This window comes from Lipotes vexillifer, unplaced genomic scaffold (genome assembly GCF_000442215.2).
Source record: "Lipotes vexillifer unplaced genomic scaffold, Lipotes_vexillifer_v1.1 scaffold1, whole genome shotgun sequence".
NCBI classification, from domain to species: domain Eukaryota; kingdom Metazoa; phylum Chordata; class Mammalia; order Artiodactyla; family Lipotidae; genus Lipotes; species Lipotes vexillifer.
The window spans coordinates 178663-191214 of NW_006779068.1; the positions used below are offsets into that span (position 1 = coordinate 178663).

The window sequence follows — 12552 nt, forward strand, 5'->3', positions numbered from 1 at the left end:
TTCCCTTTTATGTGAACATTACATTTAGTTGAAGATTGTTCTACAAGAGTCCACACGCAAATGATGGCAATAATCCAAATGTAGACTTAGTCACTTCCATGTTTGAGTTAAAATGACGAGGGTGGAATTTTTCTTTGATAAATCAAATTGGAAATACAGTTGACCCTTGAACAACGCAGGTTTGAACTATATGGATCCACTTAAATGCAGGGTTTTTTCAATAGTGAATACTACAGTACTACATGATCCACAGCTGGTTGAATCCGCGGATAGGGAGAAAACGTGTATACACAGGGCCAACTGTAAGTTATACGTGGATTTCTGACTGTGTAGAGGGTCAACACCTCTAACTCCTGCATTGTTCAAGGGTCAAATGTAAAAAAAAAAATGAGACTAAAAATAAGCATGATGTGATCAGAATTTCTCTTGAGAAAAAAAATTCCTAAAAAAGTCACAGGGATGTAATGAACGACATGGTGACTAAACTTAAGAATACTGTATTGTACATTTGAAAGTTGCTAAGAAAGAGTAGACATTAAAAGCTCTCATCACAAGAAAAAAAATTTTTTTAACTATGTATGGTGATGGATGTTAACTAGACTTATTGTCATGATCATTTCACTGTATATAAAAATACTGAATCATGTTGTATACCTGAAATTAAGGTAATTTTATATGTCAAATATATCTCAATAAAATTTTTGAAAAAGAAAATTCCTGTTGGTATAAGTAAAAGACTGAAGAAAAACAGTGGATTTCATACATTAAAATCCTATGACTCCAATTCTAAAGTGCAATATTGTTTAATTTTATTAGAAATATTTCCTAACAGTTACTTTCAATTAAAAGGGATGGGCTAACTGTGGAAAACAGATGGAGATTTCTCAAAAAACTAAAAATACTACTACCACATGACCCAGCAATTCCACACTTGGGTATATATCCAAAAACACAAAAACAAAAATACTAATTCAAAAAGATACATGCACCCCAATGTTCATAGCAGCATTTTTTACAATTGCCAAGATATGAAAGCAACCTAAGTGTCCATCAACATATGAATGGATAAAGAAGATGTGGTTCTCACACCAGTCAGAATGGCCATCATCAAAAAATCTAGAAACAATAAATGCTGGAGAGGGTGTGGAAAAAAGGGAACCCTCTTGCACTGCTGGTGGGAATGTGAATTGGTACAGACACTATGGAGAACAGTATGGAGGTTCCTTAAAAACTACAAATAGAACTACCATATGACCCAGCAATCCCACTACTGGGCATATACCCTGAGAAAACCATAATTCAAAAAGAGTCATGTACCAAAATGTTCATTGCAGCTCTATTTACAATAGCCCGGAGACGGAAACAACCTAAGTGTCCATCATCGGATGAATGGATAAAGAAGATGTGGCACATATATACAATGGAATATTACTCAGCCATAAAAAGAAACAAAATTGAGCTATTTGTAATGAGGTGGATAGACCTAGAGTCTGTCATACAGAGTGAAGTAAGTCAGAAACAGAAAGACAAATACCATATGCTAACACATATATATGGAATTTAAGGAAAAAAAATGTCATGAAGAACCTAGGGGTAAGACAGGAATAAAGACACAGACCTACTAGAGAATGGACTTAAGGATATGGGGAGGGGGAAGGGTAAGCTGTGACAAAGCGAGAGAGAGGCATGGACATATATACCAAACGTAAGGTAGATAGCTAGTGGGAAGCAGCCGCATATCACAGGGAGATCAGCTCGGTGCTTTGTGACTGCCTGGAGGGGTGGGATAGGGAGGGTGGGAGGGAGGGAGACGCAAGAGGGAAGAGATATGGGAACATATGTATATGTATAACTGATTCACTTTGTTATAAAGCAGAAACAAACACACCATTGTAAAGCAATTATACTCCAATAAAGATGTAAAAAAAAGAAAAAAAGAAGATGTGGTATATATACACAATGAAATACTACTCAGCTATAATAAAGAATTAAATTTTGCCATTTGCAGCAACATGGATGGACTTGGAGGGCATTATGCTAAGTTAAATCAGTCAGACAGAGAAAGATAAAAACTGTATGATATTACTTATATGTGGAATCTAAAAAATACAACAAATTAGTGAATATAACAAAAAAGTAGACTCAGATATAGAGAACAAACTAGGGGTCACCAGCGGGGAGAGGGAAGGGGGAGGGGCAATATAGGAGTAGAGGGGTAAGAGGTACAAATTATTAGGTATAAAATAAGCTACAAGGATATAGTGTACAACATGGGAAATATAACCAATATTTTATAATAACTACAAATGGTGTATAACCTTTAAAAATTGTGAATCACTATATTGCACACCTGTGACTTATACAATATTGTACAGCAACTATAGTTCAATTTTTAAAAAGGGATGGGCTAAAATGATTTGTGTAAAATAAATTCTGAGGTCTTAGTATAAGTTCATTTTTAAATTAAACTTTAAAAATCAAAGTTTCATGGGAGAATGGGATGAATAGGTGGAATACAGAGGGTTTTTAGGGCAGTGTAGTGAAACTAGTCTGCATGATACTATAATGGTAGATACATGTCATTATACATTTGCCCAAACCTATAAAGTGTGTACACCAAGAGTACACCCTAGTGTAAACTGTGGTCTCTGGGTGATAATGATGTGTCAGTATGTTCATCAGTTATAACCAATGTACCACCCTGGCGGAGATGTTGATAATGGGGAAGGCTATGCATGTGTGGGGTAAGGGGTACAGGAGAAATCTCTGTATCTTCTGCTCAATTTCTCTGAGAGCCTATAACTACTCTGAAAAATAAAATCTATTAAAAACTAATCAGAGTTTCATGTAAAAATTTAAGGCAAATTCAATATGTTTCCTTTAGTAAGCCAAACTGTAAGTACATTAGTATCAGAAGAATACTAGACTTGTTTAGGATGATATATAATATCAAAACACATGACTACATGTGGTACTTTTAAGATTGAGATTTTTTTTTTTTTTTTGCGGTACGCGGGCCTCTCACTGTTGTGGCCTCTCCCATTGCGGAGCACTGGCTCCGGATGCGCAGGCTCAACGGCCATGGCTCACGGGCCCAGCCGCTCCGCGGCATGTGGGATCTTCCGGAACCGGGGCACGAACCCGTGTCCCCCGCATCGGCAGGCGGACTCTCAACCACTGCGCCACCTGGGAAGCCCAAGATTGAGATTTTTTAAAGAAATGACTAGTCTGTTTAACTCGATTGATTTTGTCTCATATTCTGATATAGAGCATATATAGGACATAGGCTCTATTAAAAATTATTACTACAGTTAAATAATTATTGTGAATCAATGAAGCCAAAAGAAAATGTAAACTAAGTTTGAAAAACTTTTTGATATGTTTTAATAACAAAGCTTCATTTTAACAAATATCTACTATTACATGCAAAGCCATTAAGAATACAAAGAAACTTTGAGGTTTCAAAATTAGTAAAACTAAAATGATCTGTTTATATTAAAATAAAGTCAATTATGGGGACTGATTATGCAGAATACCTCCATATACTACTATGGAGTGATCTGCAAGATATATTATTAAGTGAAGAAGGCAAGATGGAAAAAAAAATATGTTTAGTATGCTACTGTTTAAGAAGGTGAGGAGAGAACGGATATAACTATTTGCTTTTTGTTTTTAAATGAAAGGATGAACTAAAAACTGGGGGGTGGGGGGAAGGTAGAAATGGGGAAAGAAAGTAATGGTAGAGGGTACAGGAATGGAAGCTAGATTTCCCTGAATGTACCTTGTTTTGTGAATTAGACTTTAGACTTTACATATGTTTTATGCACAAAAAATTTAAGCAATCCCTAAAAGTTAAAATAAAATGAAATAAATAATCAAACAAACAGGGATTATGTTAAATTACTTTAAAATGTATGATTTGACTTGTTTGGCTATAAATATCCCTAGCATATGAATATACCCTTGAGATAGAAGGAGCCACTAAAAAATCTTAAACTGTTAATAGTGATCATATGTTGGTGATAATATATACATATTAGTGGGGTAAAGTAAGTGAGTAATTATGATGAGAACCAGGATTTTGGGTGTGGGAGATACTGATTAGGATCAATTAGGTTAAGTAAAAATAATGTAGTCCTAAACTTGAACTGGAAATATCTGTGTCTACTAATGATGCATTAATCTTAAGATAATATAATATGTATTTCCTGGTTCTCTTTTGTGGAAATAAAGACCTACTCAATAGCAAGGAATATCCCTTGTGCAGTCTTGGAATACCATTTCCCAGGGTAGGGCAGGAAATGTACAAGATGAAACTGGAACATCTAATCACACCAGATAGCAGAAAACTTCCAAAGGCTATGAGAGTCAGGTCAAAAGCACTCATATGGCAAACTCAAGAGGCTCCCACTGGCCTAAGTTGAAAGAACTTTGTATACCTGAAATATACTGAATATATTTGATGTGTATCAAATAAATTTGAATCTATAAGGTCAAATAATACTAAAAAGCCAAAAAATAAAAACCATAAAAAACACCTCACTGGTCATCTTTGGAAGATGCTCCAAAGATGGAGCATAAGGAAACAAACATATTGTCTCAGTCATGACAAATAAAGGCAAATACTCAAACTATTCCTCAGAGTAATCTAATAATTGATGAGAAAACACTTCTCTTCATAGAAGTAATTCCACTCATAAATGAAGAAGGAATGACAGAATTAGAATCTCATCACCAACAGCACTAAGATCATAAGACGAGAGACAACCACTCTGTCCCTAGTAGAAATACACAACACCACCTATGAAGTATTCTTGCCAAAAAATCACAATTGAATCCAACCAAATCTCTAGATCTAGCTACCAATTTACAGGAAATATTGAGGAATTTAATTCTAAGGCATTACAATCCTTCAGCACAGTAATGGTAACCTCACTAACATTCGACAGTGAGTTAACTCACTTATTAACTTTCTGACATAGAAATGCTCCGGTACCAACTTTCTAATCCCTCTAACAACCCAGTTTTAGGAGTAGAAACCCACTGTACATACATTACATATGAAATTCTTGCTTGCTAACTTCAAGTGAATCTATCCAGCTAAAAGCAATTCTTTTATTCAATTCTTCTTTACTACTTACTAGACTCCTCCAAACTGAAATTTCAACTTTTTTCATTTTCTACAACTCTTCCTATTTAACTGCGAAAATAAAGCCATTGGACTTAAGCTTCCACATCCCTTATTTCTACCTCAAGACAGATCTCTATATCAGCATTATCTAAACGGCACTGTCACAACAGTTAATAGATGTTCCTTGGGTTTGGAAAACAAAAAGATTCCACTGTTAATTTGGAAAACACAGAATACTAACCACTCGCTTAGGCACATTTCCAGATAAAGGCACTAAGAATTCATTCAAGCAATAATGAAATCAATTTTGTTTTATCCAGTTTTCCCCAGACCATTGAATACACTTTTTTATGAACACCTACTGACACCATTAGATGGTCAACATTTGAGTAATATCACTCTATTCCCATTCTCCTGGTATCTACACTTTCTGTTTCTGTGAAAAAGATCATCTATTTTCCAAGGTAAACCTGTGCTCACAGGCTTCTCCCTGTCCTCATCTTATGTCTTATTTTTTCTGGTGTTTTCTATGCAATGCCTGCAATGACTCCCACTATGAATCTTGTTCTAATCTTCCACTCCCAATGCTACTTGCTTAGAACAGAACTAATATCTTCAGACCTCAACCTCACTGAAGATGAAATAAAGACATTCTCAGGAAGAAAACAAACAAACAGAACTCATTGCTAGCAGACCTATCCTACAAGAAATACTAAAGGAAGTTCTTTGGGCTGAAAGCAAGTGACCCAGAGGGTAATTCAAAGACAAAGAAAGACACACACACACACACACACACACACACACACACACACACACACACACTCCAGTAAAAGTAATTATGTCATAATAAAAAATAGTAAAAATAGTATTTCTTTCACTTAACTGTTTTAAAAAGCAATCACATAAAATAACATGTTATAATTGTATTGTTGAAACTATAAAATGTAATATATTCAACATTAACAATACAAAGGATATAGAAGCAAGATTCTACTGGAATAAGGAAATGACACCAGATGGTAACTTCAACTCACAGCAAACAAATAATGAGAACTGAGAAATGGTAAATAAGAAGGCTAATATAACAAGTATATATCTGTAGATATATACTTGGTTGCCTTTTTTCTTAGCTTCTTTGAAATAAAATTACAAATAGAAATAATTACAAACAGTGTATTGTTGGATTTATAACATATACAGATGCAATATATATGACAGCAGTAGTACAAAAAGGGGGAAGAGGGAATAGAGCTATATAAGAGTAATGCATCTATATCTCACTAAAAATTCGGTTAATCTCAATCTGAAGTATATTCTGATAAGGTAAGATATATATGGTAAGCCCTAGAGCAACCACTAAGAAAAATGTTTAAAATAGTGGAAAAAAAATTAAAGGAATTAAAATGTGACATTAGAAAATATGTACTTAATTCAAAAGAAAGCAGTAAAGAAAGAATAGGGGAACAACAACAAAACATGAGACATATAAATAAAAAATAAAATGACAGATTGAATCTATGTGTAATGGTAACAACAGTAAATGTGAATGGGTCAATTCAAAGATACAAATAGGTTGAAAGTAAAAGAATGGAAAAAGATATATATGATGCAAACAGCAACCATAAGAAAGCTGAAATGGATATACTAATATTAGACAAAAACAACATCAAAACAAACAAAAAGTGTTACTAGAGATAAAGAGAGACAATTTTAATGATAAAAGGGTCAATTCATCAGGAAGATAAAACCATTATAAACATACATACACATAACAGAGCCCCAAAATACATGAAACAACAACTGACAGAAATAAAGGGAGAACTAGATAATTCAATAACAGTTGGAGAATTTAATACTTCACTTTTGATAACGAATAGAACAATTAGGTAGAAGATCAGCAAAAAATAAAAGACTTAATCAACATTATAAACCAACTAGATCTAACAAACATCTATAGAACACTCAGCCCAATAACAGCAAAGTACATATTATTCTCAAGTGCACATGGAACAATCTTCAGGACAGACTATAAGCAGGGCCATAAAATAAGCCTCAATAAATTTAAAAGGAATGAAATCACACAAAGTATGTTCCCCAATTACAATGGAGTAAAATTAGAAATCATTAACAGAAAGAATTCTGGTAAATTCACAAACATATGGAAATTAAACAACACACTCCTAAATAACCAGTGGGCCCAGAATATATCACAAGGGAAATAAGGACATATTTTGAGATGAATGAATATGAACACATGCCAAAACTTATGAATGTAGCTAAAGCAGTGGTTAGAGGGAAATTTATAGCTATCAACCTCTATATTAAAAAAGAAGAAATATCTCAATCTAATAACCTAAACTTCCACCTCAAGACCCTGGAAAAAGAAGAGCAAGCTAAACTCAAAGCAAGTAGAAGGGAATAAATTATGAGGATTAGAGCAAAAACTAATGAAATAGCAAACAAAAAAAGAGACAACAAAATCATAAATTGGTTCCTTGAAAAGATGAACAAAATTGACAAACCTCTACCTCAATTAACAAAAGGGGGAAATAAGAGAGCAAGAGAAAGAGAAAATAATAATTACTAAAATCAGGAACAAAATGGGGTCATTATTACCAACCTACAAAAACAAAAAGAAATATAATGAAATATTATGAACTGCATGCCAACTAATTAGTTAATTTACATGAAATGGACAACTTCCTAGAAAGATGCAAACTCCTACATTAACTCAAAAAGAAATAGAGGGCTTGGGCTTCCCTGGTGGCGCAGTGGTTGAGAGTCCACCTGCCGACGCAGGGGACACGGGTTCGTGCCCCGGTCTGGGAAGATCTCACATGCCACAGAGCGGCTAGGCCCGTGAGCCATGGCCACTGAGCCTGCGTGTCTGGAGCCTGTGCTCCGCAATGGGAGAGGACACAACAGTAAGAGGCCCATGTACCGCAAAAAACAAGTAGACCTATAACAAATAATGAGATTGAATTGGTCATTTTAAAACTACCCACAAAAAAAGCTCAGGCAAAGATGGCTTCACTGCTAAATTCTAACATTTAAAAAACACCAACCATCAGAAACTCTTCCAAAAAATAGAAGAGGAGGGAGCACTTCCCAACTCATTCCACATGAGGCCAGCATAACTCTGATTCCAAAGCCAGACAAAGATACCACAAGAAAAATAAAATTACAGATCAATATCTCTTATAAATACAGGCACAAAAATAGTTTTAAAAAAATACCACCTAACTGAATCTAGAAATATATAAAAAGGATCATACTCCATGATCAAGAAGGATTTACACCAGGAATTCAAGGTTGATTTAACATCTGAAAATCAATTAAAGCAAAACACCATATCAACAGAATAAAGGACAAAACCCACATGATCATCTCAATAGATGCAGAAAAAGCATTTGATAAAATTCAACATGACTTCATGATCAGAAGACTCAACAAACCACGAATAAACAGGAACACACTCAATCTGATAAAAGACATCTATGAAAAACCCACAGCTTACATCAGACTTAATGGTGAAAGGAATGCTTCGCCCCCTAAGATCAGGAACAAGACAAAATGTCTCCTCTTGCCACATCCATTCAACATTGCACTGAAGGTTCTAGCCAAGGCAATTAGGCAAGAAAAATAAAATAAAAAGCACCCAAGTTGGAAAGGTAAAACTCTATCTGCAGATGAGATGACCTTGTATACAGAAAATCCTAAGAAATTCTCTGAAACTCTATTAAAACTAATAAACAAATTCGGCAAGGTTGCAAGAAACAACATAAATACAGAAAAAGTGTATTTCTAAACACAGGCAATAAACAACTTGAAAATAAAATTAAGAAAACAATACCATTTACAATTAAAAAGGATGAAATATTTTATGAAGATTTTAATGAAAGAAACTTGTACTTGAAAACTACAAAACATTTTTGAAAAAAATTAAAGATGACCTAAATAAAAGGAAAGACATCTCAAGTTCAGGGATTGAAAGACTAAATATTCTCAAAGTGACAATACTTCCCAAAGTGATCTACAGATTTAGCACAATGCCTATCACAATCACAGTTGGCTTCTTTGCTCAAATTGACAAGCTGATCCTAAAATTCATATGGAAATTCAAGGGACCATAATAGCCAAAACAATCTTACATAGGAACAAAATTGAAGGACACAAACTTCCTAATTTCAAAACTTACTACAAAGCTACAGTAATAAAGATGCTGCAGTCCTGGATTAAGGACAAAAAAATTAATCAAATCTGAATGAGAATCCAGAAATATATCCTCACATTTACAGTCAACTGATTTCACAAAGTGTGCCAAGATAATTCAATGGGGAAAGAATAGGTTTTTTCCAACAAATGCTGCTGAGACAATTTGATATCCACATGCAAAATAATGAATTTGTACCCCTTCTGCAAACCATATTCAAAAATTAACTCAAAATGAATTAAAGACCTAAATATTAGAGCTAAAACCATAAAACTCTTAGAGGAAAATCTTTGTGAACTTGAATTTAGCAATGGTTTCTTAAATATGATGCCAAATTGCATTGGGTATTTTTGTCATAGGATTTCTACCAATAAACACAAACTATAGGCTATCTTTATAATTTTCCATCACAATATAAAAAAAACATCAATCAGACATGCACATTTTAAATGTAAACATCAAGTAGAATGTTTTCTATACATATATTACCTGATCAATTCCCCTTCCTTTGCACTGAAGAATGATGACTTCAAGAAGTTTGGCTGCGTGACATTCTGCATCTTCTCCTGCATCTCCACATAGTACCTGCAGTAATTAAAATTTCACTCAGCAGTAAATAGCAATTGCAAAAAATTTAATCAAGTCTACATGAAGTAAATATCACATAAAAATTCAGCCATTAGAATCTCAGCATTGCTTGAGTCATAAGTTTACCTTGCGAACCCAAAGAAGGAAGTTCAAAATGAAGTTCATCTATCTTCTTTATCTACTCTGATTCCTTATAAGGTGTAAAAATTCACTTATTTAACTTTGGATTAATAAAATAGGCTATATGAGTTAACTGTCTAGACAAATGAAGCTTCCCTTTATGTAATGCATCAAAACAATAAAATACAGTGAAATCAAAAGAAAACAAAATAACCGTCTTCTTAAACAATTAAATAAACCCTGTGTTTTTCTGTTCCTTTTGAATTGTTGTCTATATGCACCCATTTTTTCATAATGAAACCATAAATTTAATATTACACACCTTTTAATTTCCTCATTTGGACTTCATAATTTGAAGTACTTTCCATAGACATTATAACCACTTAGGACTATACAGTATTACAGATGAGTATAACAAAGCTTACCAGCCTGTTCCCCTAATGTCAATTCTGTATTTTCACTGATATGAACAATTATACAGTGCACATGTTCATACACCGAATACGGTAGCCTTATAATAAGGTTCCCAGAAGAGAGATTTATAGAGTAGAGGCATGCTTATATTAGAAATAAAGAAATATGGAAAAATTAATAAGGGTTCAAACACAAGACATAAGAAAAAGAACAGACTTAACCCAGAGAATAAAAGTAAGATAGAAATTAGGAATATAAACAAAAGGTAATACAAAGAGAAATCAAAAATAGATTCATTAAAAAAAGACTTAAGTAGACTTTTGCCAAAATTATTTTTAAAAAGCAAAGAAAGCAAAATTTTAAAACACTATGAAAGACATAAATACAGATAAAGGAAAGATTAAAAATGAGAATACTATGAACAATATTATACTCCTTATATATTTGAAAACTTAGATGAACTGGATAATTTCCTAGACAAATACAATTTAAGAAAACTGAATTTAAAAGATATTCCAGATAAAGATGACAGACTGAACATCCCCATTCAATTTTATCCCTTCCCAAAGGCCATTAAAATAAAGGTAAAGATATTTTAGAGGCATATATCCACAAAGACAGAGATAAAGGAAAAAACAGACAGCTATAAAATTGTAGAAGCTGGAAAACAGATGGATCAGTGAGCTGAAACATAAGCAGGTAGCTAGCAAAACCAAGAACCAACCCTATTTACATAAACTTAAAATTCTACCTCAAGAGCAGTGTTTCTAGATCTAGATTCTAAACTTGTGGGCTCTGGAACCAGAATGCCTTGGTCTAAATCCTAGTTCTACCATTTATGAGCTGTGTTTTTAGAAAAGCTATTGGGTGGGCCAAAAAGTGCCTTCAGGTTTTTAAGAAAAATAAAAGACACATTTTTCATTTTCACCAAGAACTTTACTGAAAAACGTATTCACCCTTTTGTTCCACTACCTTCTGCCATTTTTCAGGCAACTTCATAATTCCATCTTCCCAAAACTTTTTATCTTTTTGAGCCAAGAACTATTCCAGGTGCCTTTTACAGTCTTCCAGGGAATTGAAATTTTTTCCATTAAGAGATTTTGTAAATACCAAAATAAATGGAAATCCAAAGGTGCAAAGTCTGGTGAATACAGAAGATGAATCAGAACTTCTCAGCCAAGCTGTAAGTTTTTGCCGGGTCATCAAAGAAACACATGCTCTTGCGTTATCCTGATGGAAGATTATGTGTTTTCTGTTGACTAATTCTGGACGCTTTTCGTCGAGGGCTGCTTTCAGTCGGTCTAACTGGGAGCAGTACTTGTTGCAATTAACGGTTTGGTTTTCTGGAAGGAGCTCATAATAGAGCAGGGGTCCCCAACCCCCAGGCCACGGACTAGTAGCGGTCCACTGGTCCCATCGCTCCCCATCGGTCGCATTACCGCCTGAACTCCGCATCCTGTCAGACCAGCGGTGGCATTAGATTCTCATAGGAGTGTGAACCCTACTGGGAACTGCGCGTGCAAGGAATCTAGGTTGCATGCTCCTTATGAGAATCTAATGCCTGATGATCTGAGGTGGAGGTGGGGCAGTGATGCTAGTGCTGGGGAGCGGCTGCAAATACCTATCATCATTAGCAGACAGGTTTGCCCGCACAGAGACCATAATAAATCAATTGCTTGCAGGCTCATATCAAAACCTTATCAGTGAGTGGCACATGAAAACAAGCTCAGGGCTCCCACTGATTCTGCATTATGGTAAGTTGTATAATTATTTCATTACCTATTACAATGTAATAATAATAGAAATAAAGTGCACAATAAATATAATGTGCTTGAATCATCCCAAAACCATTCCCCCACCCCGCCCCCGGTCCGTGGAAAAACTGTCTTCCACGAAACCAGTCCCTGGTGCCAAAAATGTTGGGGACATCTGTAATAGAGGACTCCCTTCCAATCCCACCATATACACAACATCACCTCCTTTGGATGAAGACCAGCCTTTGGTGCCATTGGTGGTGGTTCATTTTGCTTGCCCCACAATCTCTTCCGTTCCACACTGTTGTACAGTATACACTTTTCATTGCCCA

The 12552-nt window shown here is 34.7% G+C and overlaps 1 protein-coding gene across 1 annotated transcript in view; it reads right to left on the minus strand.

The window, feature by feature from the left end:
* Nucleotides 1-12552, minus strand: part of IPO8 (importin 8) — a 71395-nt gene that overhangs the window by 15137 nt on the left and 43706 nt on the right. The window contains exon 20 of the mRNA XM_007452171.1: nucleotides 9834-9929. Coding sequence (XP_007452233.1) covers nucleotides 9834-9929 — 96 coding nt within the window. The remainder of the gene's footprint in view (nucleotides 1-9833; nucleotides 9930-12552) is intronic.